Source organism: Hypomesus nipponensis, chromosome 1 (genome assembly GCF_054491055.1).
Source record: "Hypomesus nipponensis isolate SF chromosome 1, ASM5449105v1, whole genome shotgun sequence".
NCBI lineage: Eukaryota > Metazoa > Chordata > Actinopteri > Osmeriformes > Osmeridae > Hypomesus > Hypomesus nipponensis.
This window is the reverse complement of record NC_140361.1, coordinates 7311224-7334319: the sequence shown is the minus strand read 5'-3', so window position 1 is coordinate 7334319 and position 23096 is coordinate 7311224. Positions and strand designations below refer to the sequence as shown.

The 23096-nt window shown below is 45.3% G+C and overlaps 1 protein-coding gene across 1 annotated transcript; it reads left to right on the top strand.

Moving 5' to 3' along the window:
• The first annotated feature begins 6635 nt into the window (after positions 1–6635).
• Positions 6636–22654, top strand: psd2 (pleckstrin and Sec7 domain containing 2). Its single transcript, XM_084673934.1, has 14 exons — positions 6636–7249; positions 7541–8323; positions 15320–15514; positions 15707–15787; positions 16281–16444; positions 16853–16911; positions 17931–18020; positions 18197–18240; positions 18339–18529; positions 18697–18767; positions 19099–19256; positions 19585–19729; positions 20078–20215; positions 20500–22654. The coding sequence occupies exons 1-14, from the start codon at positions 6636–6638 to the stop codon at positions 20719–20721; spliced, it is 2955 nt and encodes a 984-aa protein (XP_084530060.1). The 3' UTR covers positions 20722–22654.
• The last annotated feature ends 442 nt before the right edge of the window (positions 22655–23096 follow it).

The following is a 23096-nucleotide window of genomic DNA, read 5'->3' as shown; positions in this document are numbered from 1 at the left end:
GAACACATGCAGTACATAAACAAGCGTGTACACACTCACATCCTCTCCCTGCAGTTTGTGTGTGTGTGTGTGTGTGTGATCGGTCCAGCTGTCTTGGTAAGCTCCCTGGTGTTCGCTGTACCGAGGCACAGACTCTGAGGCAGACAGATTCATAGCAGTAGACGCACAACGGATCAATGATTATTTGCAGGGTTTCTTTCTTTAATTCAAGCCTAGTCAGCAGTCTGCGTATGTGTGTGTGTATTTGAGCTACTCGGTCACACAAAGAGAAGGATGCAGTCTAGTCGCATAGTGATTCCAAACTTGTGACCAGACGTCACTGTCTACACTATGTCTATCTGTCTGTCTGTCTGTCTGTCTGTCTGTCTGTCTGTCTGTCTGTCTGTCTGTCTGTCTACACTGTCTTTCTGTCTGTCTGTCTGTCTACACTGTCTGTTTGTCTGTCTGTCTGTCTATCTGTCTGTCTGTCTGTCTGTCTGTCTGTCTGTCTGTCTGTCTGTCTGTCTGTCTGTCTGTCTGTCTGTCTGTCTGTCTGTCTACACTGTCTGTCTGTCTGTCTACACTGTCTGTCTGTCTACACTGTCTGTCTGTCTGTCTGTCTGTCTATCTACACTTTCTGTGTGTCTGTCTTCACATGAGTACCTTCTCCCCACAGTTATAGGTTGTCGATGCAATCATTACAGTAAGCAGACATTAGACTCGACCAAACAATAATTTATTCTCCTTCCATCCCCCCCCTCCATAACACATCAACGGAACCCCCAATACCTTAATACATATAAGGCCCCCCCCGACCTCTTCCCCCTCAATCCCATTGTCACATCAGGGAATTCCATGGCCCCTAACGCATATAGTCCATCAGAATCCAACATCTGTCATTGTGTGCGTTGGGACACATGCACACCTCGCCATCCCTCCCACACTTTCCCTTGGGAGACTGGTTGCGGGGGTGCGTGTGTGGGCTGGTCCTGGAGGGGGAGGGGCAGCGCTAGCTGGCTAATGAATAAGTAATCAGGATTGACAGGGATGGGTCTTCCCCCTCGTATGGTCATCTGTGGACTCTGTGAACCCTCTTTGTTATCTACAGAAAATTATAGCATTTCTGCTTCCAAGACACACACACTCACACACACACAGCCTAACTATACCATTATCTACTACATTATTGTTATCTGCATATTTTGTCTTTATGTGCAGGTTTTTTTTTTATTAGCTGACAAAAAATTGTCTTTTTTGTACATCTCTCCCTCATTGTCCTCTTTCTCTCTCCAGGCTGTTATGCTCTCTGCAGGCTCCCTTGCTCTCTCTGAAGCTTCTCCCCCCCTCCATCCCTTTCTCCCTCCCTCCCACTTTATCCTCCCTCCCTCACTCTCTTTCTCTAACATGTCCTATTGATCGCTGTTTTGTTGGCATGAAGTGTTAGATCCATCCAGACTTCCAGTTGAAGGTTGGCATCCTTGTGATGGGGTGCGTTCACAATAACGCATTTCGGAACCATCTCAAATGTGCAAGTGGGACACCACTGTACAAGCGGTTGCATTATTATGCACTTGAACGGGCACTTGACATGCCCATAGGTCCAAAGTGAGCATCTGTCTAGAGGTGTTGCAAGGACAGTTGGTAAAAGTTAACATCAACCATGTTTGTCTTCCTGAATAAGACCCTGATTTGCTTTTGGCTCGCTATCCCCCATGCAGGTGTTTAGAGGACAGGGAGGCAGGGAGGAGGGAAGAAAGGAAGGAAGGAAAGGGAGGGGGGGAGAATGGGAGAGGGAAAAGAGAAAGCGAAAATGAAAAAAGGGATAAGTGACTGAGGGAATATAGATATAAATGTCCTCTGGTCCTCTGGCAAGGGCATACAGGGGCAAGCTCACTACCCACGTCAGTTGGTGGTCACTCGGTCTCTTAGTCCAGTAATCCCAGTCTATCTCATCCTATGAAATATGACAGATTGACGAGCTTGCAATTTAATTCGAGATTATCCTGGGGATGGCGTTTGCCATTCTTTTCCTGCAATCTTACTTGCAGGGTATATTTTTCTAAAAGAGTTTCCAGTGAGATTTTTACCTTTCCACTTTTCATTCTATGAAACTCTATCTATTCTTCTTTAATACAGTACGTTTCATTAGTCAAAGGTAGCACCTGGCCATGTGTGACACCTGAATCTCTCAACCTTCAACTATATTGCAGGTGGACTCTTTGTCCAAATGCTACATTTGAGGCTGGAGTCACAATAAATGTTTGTTTGCTCACCGTTCATTCTCATTAGTTATTTAGACTTATCTTTCGGGATCTACGTTTTGCAACGAGTTTACTGGCCTACAACTTTAAATCCTGCAAAGTAATATAGCCTCATATTGTTTTTACAAAATGCCAACACTAGGCTAAGTGTGGTCTTTAAAGAAGCCTGAGATCAACAGGCCGGAAAGACAGCGCACCTCAGAACGGTCTTTGAAGAGAGGCTCCTAACGTGTCTTGTAGTGAGGAGAGGGACGACAGACCGGCCGCTTACTTTGCAGTCAGCTCTCTGTGTCTCTCATATCACATACGCAGAGGAACCTGCCATCCTCACGCGCAGTCGGTTTGTTGATTCCTGCCGGTTGGCAGTGCTCAGACACTATAGTGTAGTGTAGCCATCCCCGAGAGTCCGTGCGGTGAGCATTTGTTAGAAGCGCAGACCAGAGAAGGGGGCAGCCGGGAAGGACGCACGACGTGGGTAGAAAAAAGAACCACGCTCTATGTTACTCCCTAGCTGGATGGGCTGAGGGAAGACAGCCTGCGTTGCACAATTGCCTCGTTTTTCAAGCCATTTGGGATTGAACACGTTTGTCTGGTAAGTGTCTAATTTCCATCAAGATTCAAGATTTCGTTGTCAATTTAAGTATTTTGTGAGCCCAGATTTGTTTTTATTGAATGAATAATGCATTAATTAAGGTTGAACGTCATCTTAAAAAGCGCACCACAATTTCGAAGCACCTCTGCATATCTATTCACTATACTTGTCGATCGGGACACAATTGCATGGCAGAGGATGCAAGCTGTCTTATAGCGTTGCACCGGTAGGGTCTCGGAAAGCACTGTTAGACTATTCAGTTTAACATGCACAGTGTCGGCCACGGGGTTTTGTTTAGTTTTTTTCTCTCCTTCAACTGACCAGAAAATAAGCATTTTCAGTCTTACGGGGAGAAGTCGATTTTGAAAAGCTACTAAGGACTATTTTGGAAGAAAGAAAATACCGGCCTTTATTGAGTGCGAGCCGTGTCTCCCAACCATCTTGTTGTCATGGTTACTGCTCTAGGAGGCTGGGAGAATATGGCTGCGTCTCGGGGCTACGCTTTGTGTGTGTGTGTGTGACTGTCTGTGTGTGTGTTTGTATGTTTGAGAGAGAGAGAGAGAGAGAGAGAGAGAGAGAGAGAGAGAGAGAGAGAGAGAGAGAAGGAAAGGGAAAGAGAGGGACAGAGTCTATTTGCTGTTTGCATGTTGTTGTCCAATTCCAACATTTTGAAGACGTTGTGTCACACTGGCGAAAGTAATAGACCAAGGCAAGGGGGTCCTCCCCGGGTTCAATCACAAATGGGTGTCTCAAAACAGGTGTCTGATTACAGCTTCCATCCCCCAAATTCACAATCCTCTATTATCTTAATTATAGTATTTACACGTCTAGTCTAAATCCATTGTAACACTCTTGAGACGTGAAGCTTCCTGCAAACGAAAAAGTACGGCTCAATTATAACGGCTAAATAACGCTTTCTATAGACCATGGCCTCTATTGTTTAACCGTCTTGAGGCAGGTGCTTCTATAACTGTAACAAATTAATTCTGGCCGAAAGGCGTCAGACATCCAGACACTCCTGCACCAGCCCAGATACAACCGCGCTCTCTTCCTCTCTCTCTCACCCTTTTTCGCTGTTGCTCTCGCTCTTTACCTCATTTAATATACTGAAAGGAGTGAATTAGCGACAAATAAAAAGAGCACAGGCCGGGTTACGACTAAGATTGATACCAGGCATGAATTAAGTGAGGTCACTGCAAACGCTATAATGACAAAATGCAACACGACGTCTGACCTTGACGCAATAGAACTGGCATATCGAGACGATTTAGTGACTGCCTATGTCCACGTTCAGTGGACTAGTGCAGCTAGTTGGGTGGTTTGTGGTCGTCTGCCTTTAAGACCAGTGACATGTCGTTGGGGAAGACCCTGTCAGCCAGCCAAACGCGACTTCATTAGCCCACCCTGGTGTGTGCGTGTGTGCTTGTTCCACAGCAGCAACTTTACCCCTTTTATGATATATTAAATATTGGTTTATAGTGTAATTTACTGTGTATGTGTGCACATCCCTTGGCTAAACAGAGGTTTATATGCTGCAGGTATGAATCAGTGTTCAGCAGTTGAAAACTGTGATTGTGTGAATGTGTGTGTGTGTGTGTGTGTGTACTGTCTGTGTGTGACTGCAGTGCAGCGTCTTGCCTTTCCATGGGAAGGGTTAGTGGGTCATCTGGGCAATCAGACTGCAGTATATCTAATGAGGTCTGACTGTGAGTGATGCAAGGAGATGGAAAAAGAGCGAAAAGAGAAATGTCACTTCTTTATTTCTTTTCTTTGTGTCATCCCATATCTCACTGACAGACTACTGGCAACAGCGCTTGTCTTTAGCCCTGTTTGTTGGAATCCAGTCTGCAGCACTTATAGAGCTATAGTGTTTACTAGTACAGCTTCGCTGCTGCAAACACAGACCAACCATGCTTATCCCTGTGGACTCCCAGAGGAGAAAAATCAATATATAACTGGACCTGGGATGCGTGTGCTACATTAGAGAGAAAATGAGAGAAAGAGGTTCTTTAAAGACAGACTCAAGTTCTTATCTTGGTTGATTCAACCTGATTGGCAGGTTCTTTATGTGTGTGTGTGTGTGTGTGTGTGTAGCAAAAAGACTATTTGTGGTTTGACTGATTGACAGATGGGCTGATCCTAATGAAGGGAAATTGATAAGGCCTGAGAGCCCAGTTTTATGCTGACAGAAGAGGAATTAAATAATGGATACACAAATGGACACAAACATACACCCACACTCTCTCTCTGTCATCGGCCATGTATAACCATATGAAGCGGGATTCAAGAGCACATCTCCCTTCCATTCAGCAGTGGGATAGTTAACGCTTCTATACATCTATACTTTTTGGGTGAAAGCACGTCACATAACAGTAAGGAGAATGGTGTGTATGTGAGAGACAAAGCAAGAGAGGGAGACTGGCTTTTAATGTGTGGTTGCATTGCTGTGTGATTCTATTTCATGTGCAACCTTCATGTTTGTGATTGTTTTTCACTATTATGTGAGGTTTAGTGCAAGAAATGTGTGCAGTCGCGTGTGTAGGTGTGATTACATAAATAGGTACAAAGTTGATGTACAGACACACACACACGTCTGTAGTGAAGTGTTTGTATTTTGCTCACTGAACTTCATCTCCCAGTGGCATTCTGTGTGCTCGAATGTGGGAAGTCAGAGACATAAATACAATTTGAACATAACTGTCTCCAGAGGAGCACACATGCATCCAAAAATATTTACAGGGCTGAACGCTCCAGTACATCATCTATAGGGACCGATTTGAACAAAGCACACCCCGGGAGCCAATTACATTACTCCATGTACAGTAGCAGTGATACTGTAAATAAAAACTCATCTAAATGTCTGTTGAATGTATATGCTGGTGCTTTCAGGCTATTACTCCAAACAAATAAAAGTCCTATATATGTCTACAGCATGATGCACTGTAGATGATGCAACTATTCCCATTTTTAAGACCAGCCAGACAACGTATAACTCACAAGCCCTTGTTCATCCCATCTCAGCCCCAGTTGATTTGGCAATGGGTCCTGGTGGTAGCCAGAAGGTTGCTGGTTCAAACCCTTAAGGTGGGCACTGTGTGCCCCCACCACTGAGCAAGGCACTTAACAGGAGTGGTCCCAGGCCGTTAGCCATTCAGCTGTGAAACAGGAGAAATGAGCCAGTGAATGAGTGATGCGAGTGGAGGAGGGGAGAGATGGCTGTATCAGGATCAGTTTGACAGGGATCGGCTGGGGCTTTAAAATGATACCTCCTCCATCTCTCTATTTTCTGCCCTCTTTTTGTCAGCTTTTTTTGGGGGCTCATCTGGTTTAGAGGACACGGTGTTCTAGACACCCGCACGAACGCACGCGCACTGAAACCCACAAACACACACACACGTACTGGGAGTTTCTCTTGTGCAAGGTGACCTCTGTGGCTCACAATTAAGGCTAAGAATAATCAAATTACTGTACCAGCAGCAACTTCTTCCTCTCCCTTTGTGTCTCCTTGAAGCCCTCACTTCTTTACTCTACTCAAGTGAGCTTTATTTTTTTCTTTTCACCCCCTCTCTTTATCTTCTCTCTGATACAGTATACTTGTTTATTATCTTCCTTCCTTTCTCCCCCACTCCAATTAATTGCTCTCTAATGTGGCCTTCCTATCTTTCTCTTTCTTTGTCTGTTTGTCTCTTTCTGTATTTTTCTATATATTATTTTCCATGTAGACCTAGATATCCCTCGTCCTGGATTCAGAGCTCTCGATCTCCCCCGTGGGTCCAGACCGTGCCCCCCCGGACCCCAGCACCATGACTCAAGAGGGGCAGGGGCTCCCCCAGACCTCCCCCACCCCCCCAGAGAGCCCTCTGGAGACCCCCACAGCCCACCCCACCCAACCTCACACAGAGACAGACCAGGAGGGGAGAGGTGTGGAGGTTGAGGTGGACGAGGTGGAGGAGACTGAAGGGGAAAAGGTGGATGCAGAGATGGCAGTGGGTGAGGAAGGTGGAGAGGGGGAGGTGCAAACAGCAGAGAAGGTCGAGGTTGATGTAGAGGGGGAGGTGCAGGGAGAGGGAGAGCGGCAGGTAGAGGTCAAAGGGGAGATCATGCTGGAGGCTGAGGTGGAAGCAGAGAGAGGGGCTGAAACAAAGTATGGAGAAAATGTAGTGGAGAATGAGAGGATGGATGTCGTCGCAGATGAGAACGGACAGGCTGAGGGAGAGCCGAAAAGAAAGGGGAAGAAGGGAGAAAATGAGGAGGAGGAGGTAGAGGAAGTGACGGGGGTCAGTAAAAACATAGAAGACAGTCCAGGGGACGGCATACAAGTCCATGCGCCAAGCTGTGAGGAAGAGGAGGAAGTGAGGGCGGATCCTCTACCACCCAGTGACCCTGCAGCCCCCCTGGAAACCATGGAGACAGCCAGGTTAGAATATTACGTAGACACACTTCACACGCTGCTTCTGTGTGAATGTGTCCAAACTGGGTAAAAATCACATTCTGCATAGATACAATCTGTAAAGAGATTTGACATAATCTGAACTGCAATTCTGAATAATCTGTGCATGATAATCTCTATAGAATCAGATTACCATATTTAATTCCCAAAGAGTTCATTTGTGATTGTTTGTGCATGAAGTGCTTTTGGTTGCGTGTTGGTTGTGTGCAGTCATTGATTCAATAGCAAACTGGAATGAGAGTTCCTGTATTCTCACAGGCTGGAGAACGGAATAGGAGTGGAGAATGGGATTGTGGGACTTGAAGATGAGGAAGAAGAGGGTGAAGAGGCCGAGGGGGCAGAGGTCACCCAGACGCAGCTGGACACCTTTAGCTCCACCTTTGAGTGTTTTGTTGAGCAGGCCGACACAGAGGTGGAGGTGGAGGAGGAGGAGGAGGAATCGAGGAACAGGGAGGAGCAAGAGGGAGGAGAGAACCAGGACAGTTTCAGCTCTGTGTTTGAGCGGATCGTGGAGCAGGTGACCACCGGCGAGGAGGAGGAGGACGAGGAAGAGGGGGACGAGGAGAGGGCGAGGGAGAAAGGGAGGGCAGACAACAAGGACGGCTTCAGCTCGACGTTCGAACGCATCGTGGAGTCTGCGCTGCTCAGGGGCGGGACGTGCTACAGCAGCCTGGACTCGCTGGACGTCCTGTCGCTCACCGACGAGACAGACAGCTGCGTCAGCTTCGAGGCGCCGCTCACCCCTCTCATCCAGCAGAGGGCGCTCTTCTGCCCTGAGCCCCTGGAGCTGGAACTGGCGACCGTGCAGGAGCAGGAGGGGGGCGAGGGTGGTCCTGAGGCCCAGAGAGGGGAGCTCGAGGCTGGGGAGAGGGCCGCTGACCCTGGGCCTTTGCCTGGAGGAAGCCCCCTTCGGACCACCATCCCAGGGAGCCGGTCAGAGTTTGTGCTAAGCCAGCCTGGCAAGTGGGCCATTCCTAATGGGTACCACATGGATCACAAGGGGGGCGCGGAGGGCACTAGGACCATGCCCAACTCTGTCAGGTAAGGGGGAAGGTTGGAAGTAACACTATCAATACAACTCGTAATTTACCGTTGAGACACTAATCATATGTGGTCCTCCTCACATTGCAAGTCATGTCTAGTGATGTCCAAAATGAAATGTAGTTGTGTAGTGGTGGTGTAACAACTGGACGCTGGACGAGTCTAGTGTCCAGCAGGTGGTGTGAGAGAGATGTCCAGTTTAAGACCATGGTGTGGGGGCTTGTTAGACTGTGTCTCAGGGAAACCCTGCTGTACTTAAAACACACCCTCATACTCACCACCACCCACATGCTATGTGTAGCTCACAGGCTCTGGATTGCATAACATGATTCTAGTCGTTATGGAGTTTGTATCAACCATGCATATACTCAACCTACAATGAATTATGTTGCTAAGAGACCTTCACACTCAAAACAAGCAACATGAAGCTTCCAAGGTACTTTGTCTAAGACAGAAACAAGCCTACAAGACAGAAACCTTCACACAAAGCCTAAGTTAAGAGGTCTTTCCTCCCTTTCTCTACTTCTCTCTGCTCTACAGAGGAGAATGGTAATGTGAGCTCAATGAGAACTCAACCTGCTCAGAGGTCACCAGCCGTTACACAACCCCCACTCTACACACTCAGTCAGGTTGCCCTGTTGCAAATTTAACCTCAAATAGACTAGAGATCTATTTATCTCCACTTAAGAGCCTGTGTGTGTGTGTGTGTGTGTGTGTGTGTGTGTGTGTGTGTGTGTGTGTGTGTGTGTGTGTGTGTGTGTGTGTGCAGGAGCCTGTATGTGTGCATGCATGCTCACATGTGCATGTGTGTGAGTGTAAGAGAGAGATCCACAGTAGATCTACTGAACAACTGTTATAGAATTAGGATTTCAGTTTCCAGACAAGCAAGATTCCTAACAAATCAACCAGCTGGATTGTGGATGTTCTCATTCTTGAATCAAGTGCTCTGTAGAGAGAAGCTCATAAATAACAGAGATCTCTCATAATCCATAGATAGTTCATAGTAGACATGTGGAACATTCTTTCATTGAGAGAACTCACTCTTTCTTTGGGTTCCTCTCTCTCTCTCTCTCTCTCTCTTTCTCTCTCTCTCTCTCTCTCTTGCTCTTTTTCCCTCTCTCCCTTTCCGTGTTTCGGCAGATGTTGTCGTTTATAAGCGCGGGCCAGCTTCCTGCCCGCCAGCCTCTTGCTGAATGAGCCATTGTTTGGGCAATGACATCATCGTCTTTGGCCTTCCTCTGCCCAGCAGGTTCTCAGCAGGCTAGGGTCTGTGTGTGTATCTGTGTGTGTGTGTGTTTGTGTCTGTAGATGGGTGTTGGAGGAAGGCCACTCATGCTGCTGTAGTGTGCCAGCCTGCCAGCCTCTTGGGCACTTTAAATTGGAGTTGGTACAGGTGGAGGGCAGTTACAAGAAGCCTCTTTTGAGGTGCGGTGGCACTATCATTATCCAGCCCATTAGTTCTAGAATCTTGGACATGATGATAGTCCTATTTGTTTGGACTACACTGTTATCATATCTTTCTTATTTACCCAGACCATCTATCTTGATCCTTGTCCACACATCCTTCCCACTCTCCATCCTTGCCTCTCCGTCTCTTCTCAACCCTCTCCTTATTTTGCTGCATCACTTATTTTTCTTACTCTCCATTTCTTTATTGCTCTCACTGTTACTTTCATCCTTAGCAGCCTCTCTCCTCTCCTCTCTACATTTCTTTCCTCTCACCCTTGGATCTCCGCATCCCTGCTAGTAACTATGGCGTTGGCACTGATGGGGATTGTGGGTAACCAGTCTTTATCCCCACAGGAAAGAGCAGCTGCAGAGCAGACAAGCAGTCAGTCAAATTAGTCATCCCCCCCGACTGTCGAGACAGTTATCTCGTGTGTCTGTCACTTCAAAGTTAGAGGCTGCCAATTTTTCAGTCAGTAGTCAGTGGCCAGTCAATCTGTCTTTAGCCCTCTCCTGTCATTAAGCCAACCAGCCAGCCAGCACGTCAGTCAGCCTCTGCCTCCATGAAAGCTGAAAACTGACTAACTGACACAAGTGAGCTGGAGGCTGGGGCTGGAGGCTGGGGCTGGAGGCTGGAGGCTGGAGGCTGGGGCTGGAGGCTGGAGGCTGGGGCTGGAGGCTGGAGGCTGGGGCTGGGGCTGGGGCTGGAGGCTGGAGGCTGGGGCTGGAGGCTGGAGGCTGGGGCTGGAGGCTGGGGCTGGGGCTAAAGCTTAGCCCTAATCCATTCTGTTCTGTAGCAGTGCTAAAACTACATGAATACAGGACCACCTACCTTCAATCCTTCTCATTCTGGCCAGGACTGCAGGTTTAACTCCTGTGTGTGTGTGTTGCTGTGTGTCTGTTGCTGTGTGTGTGTTACTGTGTGTGTGTGTGTGTGTGTGTGGCTGTGTGTCTGGGGTGGGAGGCTTTCCCACACAGCTTAGAGAGAACAGCAGCCTAGTATTACCTGGTTGAGATGACTACTGAAACATATGTCTGAATGACATTACATAGCCACAAACACACACTCCATCTCACAAACCAATCCTCTCGAACAACCCTTAATAAACACACGCTCTCTTTCTCTCACGCATATCCTGCGATAAGTATGCTCTGTTGGTGAAGGAGGCTCTGGAGATGTCACAGACTACACACACAAACAAAGACACGCACACCCACGTGGATGCCATCTTAAGTGGGCTACGTTGGTGAATGAGCCTACTGCTGCCGGATGCTGTGCTACAGTAAGTAGGCTGTCGTTATGCAGCAGCCAGTGGAAGTGTGCTGGGTGAGCAGGGCTCCCCTGTGGGCTGGCTAGAGACGATGCCAGCCCGGCACACCAGATAAAAGTCAGAGTCTGCAGCATCTATAGCACAGAGACAACGCCTTCTTTAAGATTAATCTTCTTCACATATACGCCAGGCTGCATGCTGAGCTGCACACACACACACACACACACACACATGTTCACATACCCAAGCATGCAGGCATACACATAAATGGTGCATAGGCCTACACAAACATAGATAGTAGCAATACAAGCACACACACACTCACTTTTATGTATCTTCCTTCATATTTCCAATGTCTAACACACACTCACATTTTTTGCAGATTAACACGTACCACAAACCCACACACAAATACAGCAGTGAGATGTGGCCCTGTCCTTGTGGGTGTCACTCGAGAGGAATAAAACTCGGGGGGTTTTATTCCCCGTAGGTAATCCTCTGGCATCAAGGCTTGCACACACACACTCACAGACACACACACGTACAAATACACCAGCCTAGGAAGAGGGAGATCACGCCACATAATTTCCACGGATTTATTCCCATCCATCTATTTTTAGCATGCCTTTTGTGTTCTCTAACATTTCTTATTCCCGCTGTATCATTGCTTTTGACTTGGGAAGTGCTTTATATGTATTTCTCCACCCGGACCTACATTACCCATACTGGGCCAGAAATGAACAGCTTGATTCAAATGCTCCAAGGTCAAGTGTTTGTATCCGTTGTGCCTGTAGCGGTGTCTCTGTTATTCTCTCTTTACCTATGAGGGCGGAAAGGCTACAAAAAATGCATAAGAAGCCAATGAGTATTAGTGTTAGTACTAGTGAGCTGTCTTGGTTACGTGAGCACTCTGCTCTCCAGAGCTTTGATATGCATCTCCTTGTTCATGACAGTATCCTGTTGCTGCTTCAGTTTGGTGATCCGTGCCCATTGTCATTGCTTTCCCAATGTGGCTTATTCTTTCTCTATCTTGCTCTCTTTCTCTCTGTTTCTCTCTCTCTTACACAAACACTCTTTCCATTTTTGTATTACTCTTGCCCTGTCTCTCCTTCTCTCCCTCCCAGATTTACATGCAGCTGAGGCATTGACAGGTGCCCCACCTGGAGTATTCAGGCTCGATAAGGTTCCTTTGAAGGAGCCCCTGTCTTCTCCTCATCCCACTTTATCTGTCTCTCTCCCTTCATCTCTCTCACCATCAGTCCCCTCAGCTCCCTCCATCAGTGCCTACCCCTTCCTTTCTTCCTGTTTCTTCTCTCCCACTATTCCTCAAGATTAGAATGGAAGACTTTAAAGGAAAGGAAAAACAGTTTGTCAGAGAGGGTGATTCAAATCTGCCACTGTGTGTGTGTGTGTTTGTGTGTGTGTGTGTGTGTGTGTGTGTGTGTGTGTGTGTGTGTGTGTGTGTGTGTGTGTATGCATGAGTGGGGGGTCAATGTGTGTGTGATGGGTTGTGTGCAGTTATTTTTATTCATGACACTGAAATATTATCTCTCCTGCTTTTGGGATGTGAGTCAGAAAGAGTGGGCAACACAATGCACATTAGAAAGAAACTCAAGAGATAGAAAAGTCTGGAGGATATTCCTTGGACGTTACACATTTACATGGCATTTTATATACATCTCTGTATACCCTCAGGGATTAAGAGCCTTGAGAGATTCTGTATCAAAAGCAGTATGTAGTGCAATGTACCGGCAACATTCAGGAACATGTAATTAGTTTGATTCCTTGGTCGGGTGCTCCGCCCCTCACATCCTTTTCAGTCTGAAGCCTGATCTAAGCCTTCGAAAGAAAAAACTTAAACCCCATTCACTCTATCTGGGAATGTAGCTTTATCAAAATAAGTTTGACAACTATGAGTTCTGTAAAACTGAATTGACATGTGAGGATTCGTGTCCCTTCGCTATGTGGATAGAATGACTAAATAGTGATTGCTTAAGCCTTAGGTAAATACATAAATGGAGCAAATACTGGATTTTACCGACCACCGCTGGATGATGTCGCGCGCTCTTTGACACTGATTCCTTCCCTCGAGTGCGGGAACGACAATGTGGAAAGAGGAATATGATATACATTTTGACTTTCTTCTCGAACTCCTGTAAGTTTTTTCCCCCCAAGTTGGGACCATATTTTAGTCTTGAAATAAGTATGTTATCCAGTCATGTAAATACAGCTCATTCTTAACGCACAGTAAAATAATGATTTTTTCCAATAAAAATGACACAAGGAAAAACTTGATGTCATCAAATTTAATTTAGAAGACGTGTGATAGTGTTTTAGTGTGTGTGTGTAAGATACTGATTTTAGCTTAACTAATTGCACGGGTTGATTCAGCGGTTTGGCAACATGGATCAATATATTTTGTATTTTTCTAGACTTTGAATCCCTAGCATGTTGTTATCTCTCCCCCTCAAAGACGGCAGCAACACTGTTGTTCAAGGCCTGTTCGTTTTTTTGTGTATCTTTTTGACTATGATTCCATTCTCTCCATTTTTGTCATGTACACAACGTGTTATTCAGCGGGATTTTAGGGTGGTACTGGAGTGTTATCTTCGAACGTTTTTTGTGTCATGTTGGGAGATCCAGACCATCCCGATAATATTGCACCTACAAGCTTCAGCAAATGACCCGGCAGGATTATGAAACAAGCACACACCCAACTACTCATGGTTACTAACTCCATACACAATTCCTGAATTACATGCCTATAGGTCCGTCAACCACACACTCTTAGGAAAATGCGCAGTATTTATAGCAGTTACCCAAAGACACAAACACATTACTAAAACTGTTGTACAGTTGTTCAAATATAGCATGCAGCCAAACACGGGTGCACACACACATATATTTCATCCAGGCACACCTTTGAAAGCATTGGGAAAGATGACACACAGCCAAGACAGAAAGATTACCATGAGTCATTGACATGCAGTCTCATGCCCATAATGTACATCATGCCAGAACTTAGGCACACACACACACACACACACACACACACACACACACACACACACACACACACACACACACACACTTCCAGTAGCACTGGCTGAATACATGGGGCCTGAGGATATGAAATTATCATCTTACCAACAACATAGTTTTATTGGTACAGGGAGATGTTTAGTTTTCCTCCTGCTTCACAAATAGTTGAAGTGTAAAAATAGTGTTTGTGTGTGCCATATCCATGACAACACCTTTGGGGACCCCTGCATCACTACAGGGCAGTGATTGATATGAGCATTAAATATTTTTGTAGATGCACTGTGTTTGCTGACTGAAGAAATGTCTGGAATTGATCAGCATAGGTTTATACATTGCACTAGTAATACACCATATATGGAGTAAATATTGTGTATGTATGCAGTTGTGGATGCATGACCATACATATTGTGTGTGATGTGTATGTGTGTGTGTGTGTGTGTATGTATGTGTGTGTGTGTGTGTGTGTGTGTGTGCGTGCGTGTGTGAGAGTGAGTGAGTGAGTGAGTGAGTGAGTGAGTGAGTGAGTGAGTGAGTGAGGGAGGGAGGGATGGATGGAGGGATGGATGGATGGATAAATAGAGAAAGAGAGTGGAGGCCTGCCTGCTTACACTGTTGTGGGAGGAGAGAGGACTGTGGGTAATTTGTAGGAGACATCAAACTGGGAGGGGCGGTAATTTCGCCTGTCTGTCCCTACTACGACACAAGTTCCTCCGTATCCACAGCAACCAACACATTACCTCAACATATTGAATTTAGAGAGTAATGCAATTGGTGTAATCAGATTATGCAAAAAAAAAAAAAAAAAATCTTCTATGGAGGATGAATGGAAGGATATGGGATGTTGTCTACATGGTAATATACTGGTGTTTATGGCTAATGTTGTTTACAACAATGCAAGAATTTATGGCATGCAAGAAGAATTATTAGTCATGCATTACCCTCTTGTCCCTAATAGGACTGTTAGAATATGTAAACGCAAGTAATGAAATTACCTTCTTTTACCAAGAATATCAGACATTGCTCTGTGTTCAAATGTGCATTTTCAAACTTAAATTATATTTGTTTCCTCAAAAGAGTGTGTATCTGTAACCATTTGATTGATTTAATCACTTCTCGCTGTAGGTATTATTATATTGTATGATCATAAGGTTATGTCTCATTATACTGCATGTGAGTACACTGTGTGAGGGTAGGTATGTAAGTGTTCTGATAACTTAGTGTGGGTTTCCTCTCTCAGCGATGCTAACCTCACAGACGTGCTGTCGGACTCTGAGTCAGACCTGGACAGTCTGGAAACGCTGGAACATGGGAGCACTGACACACTCGCAAACGGTTGCCGTGCCGATTGTGATGCGGCTAAGCGTCTGGCCAAGCGGCTGTTCTACCTAGAGGGGTTCAAGCGCTGCGATGTGGCAAGACACCTGGGCAAGAAGTTGGTGACACACACACACACACACACTCACTCAGACAAACACATCTTCATACACACACACAGACTCACACCCAATCGTGTATAGTAACATACAACTGATTTGACAAACTACATGTTGTATTCTTTATAATCCTACTTTACCCTATTTCTGTCTCTTTCCCTTTTCATTCCCTCCCCCTCTCTCTGGCGTAGTAACGATTTTAGCCAGCAGGTGGCGTCAGAGTACCTGAGCTTCTTTGATTTTTCCGGCCTGTCTTTGGACCGAGCCCTGAGGTAGGCAGCAGCCAACACCGTCAGCACTCTCCCACTCACAACTGCTCACTAAGCATTAGCCTCATGCTAATCACCCTGGAACAGTTTTCTGCGGCAGTCACGTGGCATGCTATAACGCTGAGTTGTAAATTGGAATATACATATATTATACTGTAACCTTTGTATTAATACACAGTTCATGTGTAACTGCACGGTTATAGTACAAAGATTAACACTAATGTTGCATAAATATCTCTGTGTGGTAGGACAGAATGCATTCTGGAAGCAATACATTCATTCAGATTTGACAATCTTACATCTCAACTGTTAACTTGTATATATTCCCTAGTATGTTTAACAATTTTGAATACCTGCAGAGATTCTTTTAAAATAAAGACAATTGTCCCACTTCAGGAAAGGCAAGCAGAATCATAACTCAATTAGATAACATGCATGCAGTTTACTCTTGAGTCACTGTCCACATGTTGCCCCTGGCAACCTCTCTGTGTAACAGGAACTTCCTGAAGGCTTTTCCTCTGATGGGGGAGACCCAGGAAAGAGAGAGGGTTCTGGTCCACTTCTCTAAACGCTTCTGCCATTGCAACCAGCAGACGCTCACCTCCGAAGGCAAGGGTCGATGTCAGGGTGATGATGAGGATGATGGTGAAGACTATGATGGTGATGATGATAATGATGATGATGGTGGTGGTGGTGATAATGATATTGTGGTGATAGTGCTAAAGACTAATGATGTTGAATAATGAAGAAAACAAATATTTATGATTATGATGTGTTGTAAATGATAGTGGTTTTTATTACGATTTTTCTGACGGAGATAAAAGTGAAAGAGAATAGGTAATATGGGGTTGCTGGAGAACCGATTCTAAATGGCTGTAGTGTCAGAAATATAATGGATGATTTGACACACTTTAATATAAATACATATTAACTGGTCACACAAATGAGTGTAGTTTTCAGAGGATGGCATTTTTTTCCTTTTATAAATCAATTGTTGCCATGTCGCAGAGAATGACGTCTGTGACATTTAAGTTTGACCTTCAGGATCTTGTGTTGTTCCCTTAACAGACGGCGCACATACCTTAACTTGTGCCCTAATGCTGCTCAACACGGATCTACATGGACATGTATGTACAAGACTATTATTGACAGAAATGACGTTAAGTGAATGATAAGCACCAAAGAATTCCAACTGTCATTTTACGTTGTATACACACCAGTCGACTTTCACTCTCTTATGTAACTGGAAACAGAGCAAAGGTGTCTTTTATGCCACACGCTTGATCTCTGTAGAGAGAGAAAGCTCTGTAAAGGTCCATTGGTAAATGAGTAAATGTTTAAAAAATCACGTACATATCCCTGTCATATTGGTAAAGACAAATATTTCTACTGTTAATACAAAGAGTACATTGTATTTTCTCTCAACAGTCAACAATGGTAAATAGCACACAAGTTATGTGCAGTATCGACAATAACACCTTTCCTAGCCTCTGGCACTGTTCACCTTGTTTCTACCCTGGCTGTCCTACATTCTGTCCTCTTTCTGTCTCTCGCCTTCTCTTTTCTGCTCTCCTTTCCTTCTCCGTCATGTCTTTGCTCCTTCGCCTGTATGAAGGCCTTGTATACTAACACATAACATGCATGCAGTACACTAGATGGAATATTTCGACAAGCTTCTGTTTTCCAACTGGTCCTCCCTATAACTCTCTCCATCTCTCCATTTCTCTTTCTCCCTCGCTTTCCCTTTTATGTCCTTGTATGTCCCTCTCTCTTAACCAACTTGGAATCATGGCCTCTGTCTAATCTTAATAGGTGGTAAGTGATGCCTTCGCCAGCCATATGTCTAATACAATAAAATATATATCCTCTGTCCGTTGACACTCAAACTCTTTGCGACTGATAGAGATATGAGGTTGCCTACCAACACTCTAGCATCACAACGCTGACACCCAGTGGTGAAATTCATATTTATCGACAATGATCTTTAAAAAAATAACTTTTAAAAAGGTTAAAAATACTGCTCATTCCCTCTCACGCTTACAAAGGTTTATATAAATCAATGCACATCTACACTAAATGCTTGTAAGATTATGTTTTTGAAGTTTCAAGATTCACTTTTTAAAATTTTTCCTTGTCTTCTCCTTAGAACATTGGTAAGAAGATGTCTTGTCAGCAGTTCATCAGTAATTTGGACGGCTTGAACGATGGCAAAGATTTCCCTAAAGACCTATTAAAGGTAGAATCGTCAAGGCTGAGAGGAAATTTATCACCCAATGTCAGCCTGGCCCTGGCCTCATCACGATTGTCCCATCCCACTAATGTAACCTCTGGTCACGATCCAAACCTGGCAACCCCCAAAAGTCTGGCAACCCTTTGAAATCTGAACGGAATTGTTTCTTTCCTCTTGTTCAGGTGCTGTACAACTCAATAAAGAATGAAAAGCTGGAATGGGCAGTGTAAGTATCCATTTATTTTCTTTTTTTCCTCCGTTATAGGTCCTCTACCTATGCTAGTTATGCTGAAAGTTAGTGTGTGTATGTGTGTGTGTGCATAGTGAGGAGGAGGAGTTAAGAAAGAGTCTGTCGGAGCTGGTGGAGGAGCAGTGTGAGGGCGGGAGCAAACGGGTTGCCAGGGTAACGGACGGCAATAACCCTTTCATCGCCATTCCTATCCTGCTTAATGCGGTCACATACAAACATGGAGTGCTAACGCGCAAGAGCCACGCCGACATGGATGGCAAACGCAGTGAGTACAAATACACAAACACAATGACTACTTGTGACATGTTTGACATTGTCTTACACACAGCACCTGAACTGAAGTACAATATACTGGTAAAAAATTGGTGTAGATGTTGGTTCCATTCCTCTCTCTCTCCTTCACTCTCTCTTTCTCCCTCTCTTTATCCCCAGCCCCACGAGGACGCAGAGGATGGAAGAAGTTCTATGCGGTTCTAAAGGGGATGATCCTTTATCTACAGAAGGTACCAAATAACCCTCCGTTGCCATAGAAACAGAGTTCTACCACTGCAGTGACAGCCGGATGCAGCAGTGGTAGCTGTATGTCTGCGCGCGCGTGTATGTGTGTGTGTATGTGTGTGTGTGTTGAATGGTGTGACAGTCTTTTTACGACTATCACCACCACTCTTAGACACTTATTCCTCAGAGTGGGTGTCTCCCCCTGTTGGTCGGATGTGTTTAAATCCCTCCCCACCCCCCCCCCCCCCACCCCCACACACACACTCACACACACACACATACCACTCCTTAATGTTGTGTGTATCCTGTCTATTGACAAGTCTGTCGTTTTCCCAGGATGAGTACAAGCCGGATGCCGACCTGTCTGAGGTGGACTTGAAGAACGCTGTGCGCATCCACCATGCCTTGGCCACGCCTGCTAGCGACTACAGCAAGCGAGCCAATGTCCTCAAGCTCAAGACCTCTGACTGGAGGGTCTTCCTGCTACAGGCCCCGTAGGTGTCTGATGATTGCCTGTGCTAAACACAATTTGTTGCTTTATTGTACCCTTCATTCATTGCAGTTGCTATACAATGCATTTTACAGGAAAATTAAACGAAATAAAGAACAGTTTTTACATATGTGACAGCAGTACAATTAATGTCCTATTCACTGTCAAAAGCTTATTGCATCAGAATCTTGTTATCTTTTCCAATAAAATTGTAACGTTCTTTACCCATCTTACGTCCAAGTAAGATTTTTTTCAACTTTTTTTGTCATTTCACCTCCACCTACCTATTCCCAACCCCCTCCCCACACACCCATCACACACAAATCCTGTAGGAGTGAAGAGGAAATGATGTCGTGGATCTTCAGAATCAACCTTGTCGCAGCTCTGTTCTCCGCCCCTGCCTTCCCTGCCGCCATCGGCTCCATGAAGAAGTTCTGCCGTCCGCTGCTGCCCTGCTCTTCCACAAGACTCAGCCAGGTACTCACACACATACACACACAGGTGCTCACTCACACGCACATACACACATGTACTCACACACATACCCACACACATACACACAGGTACTTGATATGCATAAATGTGTACTTACTCAGATGCTGTACCTACATACACACTTGTGTGGTTATGGTTGGCCTAAACAGGCCGACACACTCAAACACACACTGCCTCTGACTCAGTCATACAGCGTATGAAAATGTACACATTGTATATGGTGTTAAAAAATATTGTAAAGTTTTACTTTAAAAACATGCTTGTTACTTAAATGGATTCCATTTGCTGTTTCCTTTGCCCTGTGGCTGACGGGGGTTGTGATTGGTGCAGGAGGAACAGCTGCAGTCTCACGAGAACAAGCTGAAGCAGATGGGTGCGGAAGTGGAGGAACACAAGAGGAACCCGCCCTCTCCCAAGAGCAGGGAGTGGGAGGAGTCCCGCCTCAAAGAGCACTACCTCACATACGAGGTACAGCTTAATAGGACACACTCACCACTAACCAGGCTACTTGTGCTATATTGGTCTAGCCTGTGTGTGTAAAGATGTATGGAATTTAACTTCAAGGGGTGACACATTCCTCACTTGTTACGTACGTACTGTGCAGACTTTACAAACATTGTACATGCTGTACATACAAACATACACACATACATATATACACATGTTCATATGTAAACATTTGTATAGTGTATATACAGTCATATTGTCTGATCAAATGTGTATTTGATTTGGTCATCTGTCCCGCGGAGCAGAAGAGTCGGTACGAGACCTACATCAGCTTGCTGCAGGCCAAACAGCGGACGGAGACAGACGACCTGGAGAAGATTGAGGCCAGCGTGATGGGTGGACTCGCAGAGGGGCGCGGAGGCCGCGAGGGTTACCTCCGGAAGACCCAGTCCTCTCCGTCCATCAGCCAAGCGCACGGCCTCAACGGCAGGGCTGCCGGACGCACCACCCCTGGCAAGCGCAGCTGAGGGAAGACCCCTGCCCTTGAAACAAACGTCCGCTTTCCCCACACTTCCTGTAGCTCCCCCTGCCCTCAACCTCGGAATCTTCCGTATATTATTGCACAGAAAAATCTTTGATAAGTATTCGTTATTTCAGTTTATTTTTCCCCGAACTGTAGCTGCTGGCACTGCGGCCACCTCTGAAAGCAAGACTCGTGCCAAATTCACCATTGACCCGGAGGCTAGAATGAAATCAGAGGGGGAGGGAGGTAGCATAGAGCAGATGGAGCTGAACCTGGAAGTCTGTATGAGTCCAGTGTTGTCAGGCTTGGTATAAACTACAGAGGGAGATAGCAAACACAGTATGTCCCACAAACAGAATCCTGGTGGAATCCTATGGATCTTCTGCACTTTTGTTCTTAGTTCCGGAATGAGCGTGACTTTAGGATATCCCTGAGACTTCCTTTTGTTTTACTTTTCTTCTTGCCAGCCGTTTAAAGAGCCTGAGGTGAAAAGGTGTCCTTGTTGCACACACAGCAAGTGTCGAAGGACAAGCTAGTTTTGGATCTAGTTACAAGCTAGTTATGAGCTACTTACAGGCTTACCTGTAGGCCTCTACGCAGCATGAATGTGGATCAGTGTGGATCAGACCAAGGTATATATCCTACAATTTGTGGAAGAACTATCTAAAAAATATATGAATTGCTGTAACACCCTCTCCTTACTGTGTAACTTATTTATTGCCATTTATTTATTTATTATAGAAACAGCCTGAGCTTTAGGTATATGATAGGCGATATGATGGAACTTGATCTCAGATTGAATAAAAGCTCCGTTCCATGTTTTAGAACCCCTCTGTCCTGGATAATACAATGACCTCTGTCTCACACTGATGATGTCATACCAGACTGAATTTGTTTGATTGGAAAGTCGGGAGGATCATGTAGGTGGTTGAAGTACGTGTGTGTGAGGGGGGATCTAAGGTATTGAAAGAGGAAAAGGGTGTGTTTGTGACAGGGATGTGAAGTAAGGGGGGGTGAAGTAAAGGTTTACGGAACATAACAGAAACGGATACGAACATCGTTGACATGTTTCAGTGAAGTAGAGACAACGGCTCTGTTGATCATCTTCCTCATCTTCGTCCTCATTAAACTGAGGAGACTATTTACAGACAGAAGCAGCAGGCCTGCAGCAGCTGGAAGAGGTAAACAAACCCATTGGTACTGGACTGAGAAGCCCCCCAGTAACATGGTGTGGGTATCATCAGCTACACAGGGGAGAGGTCAGACCAAGACCCACTGATGAGTTGACAAGAAGGACTTATGGAGGATGGGAAGGGGCATGAGAAGGAAGAGATGCAGGCAATGCTGTCCCCTTTGAGTCTGAACATAATATACTCGCTGCATCTCTATCTCTTCCTCTCTCCCCATCCCGATCTACACCTTTTCCTCATTATCAAAGCGGTACGGAAATTTCTAGCACTCATGGACACAGGTGTACTGTGTTTTGTAGTTACACACGACGGGGATCCGAGATCCTTAATCGACTGAACTGGAATTTGGACTGAGAACTGCCATTTTGTAAAAGACTGAAACAAAAAAACTTGGATGATGTTGAGGTTGCTCCTATTCATTGGTCTGGCTGTTGTGCTACCCCACATTTCCCTCATGTTTTAGGGTAGGACTGTGCTGTTGTAAAATAGCATTGTGAGCATAAACCTTTTGGTCCTGTCTAAAATGAAAAATGTTTTCCATTTGTTGGAAAACAACAAATGGAAAACGTGTTTGCTCTTACGCCCATATGGTTTATTGAAGTAGAATCAAAGAACTTGACAGCACTTTGTTGTCAATAGCCTACTGAATCTGGAAATGTTTTTGTTTGTTTTTAGGATGAAATGCTGTGTAAAGGACATATCTACTGGTTATTAGTCAGTGCTTCATAAAGTCGGCTTTTATATAAATGTTGGTGGTCTTCTTTTTCAATTCAAAATGTCATCCATCATCTTTGAATTTGACATTGGACTAGACTCATCAGGCCAAATTAATGTTGGCCCACTATAAGTGGGCAATGTTGGCCAGTTGCCATGCATATCTTAGCTTAGCATTCATTGGCCTTTTTTAGTGTACATTAGGAAAGTTAGTTCCGGTGCTCTAACAGTTAAATCATACGGAGGACGTGTGACTAAGGGACAGGGCAGTTAGTCCAGAGTCTGGACACCAGCATAAAACAATGAACTTACCTGTCAAATGTAGTAAGTCAGTAAAACTACAACAGCAGCAGGCATTCTTGGGACTGGGCCTAGCACCAGGGACAGCGCCATGTTTGCGTGATAACTTAACTTAGCATTATGGATGCAAAACCGGAATGTCCACTGGCCTTGATCGGGTTTACCTTCTTAGAGA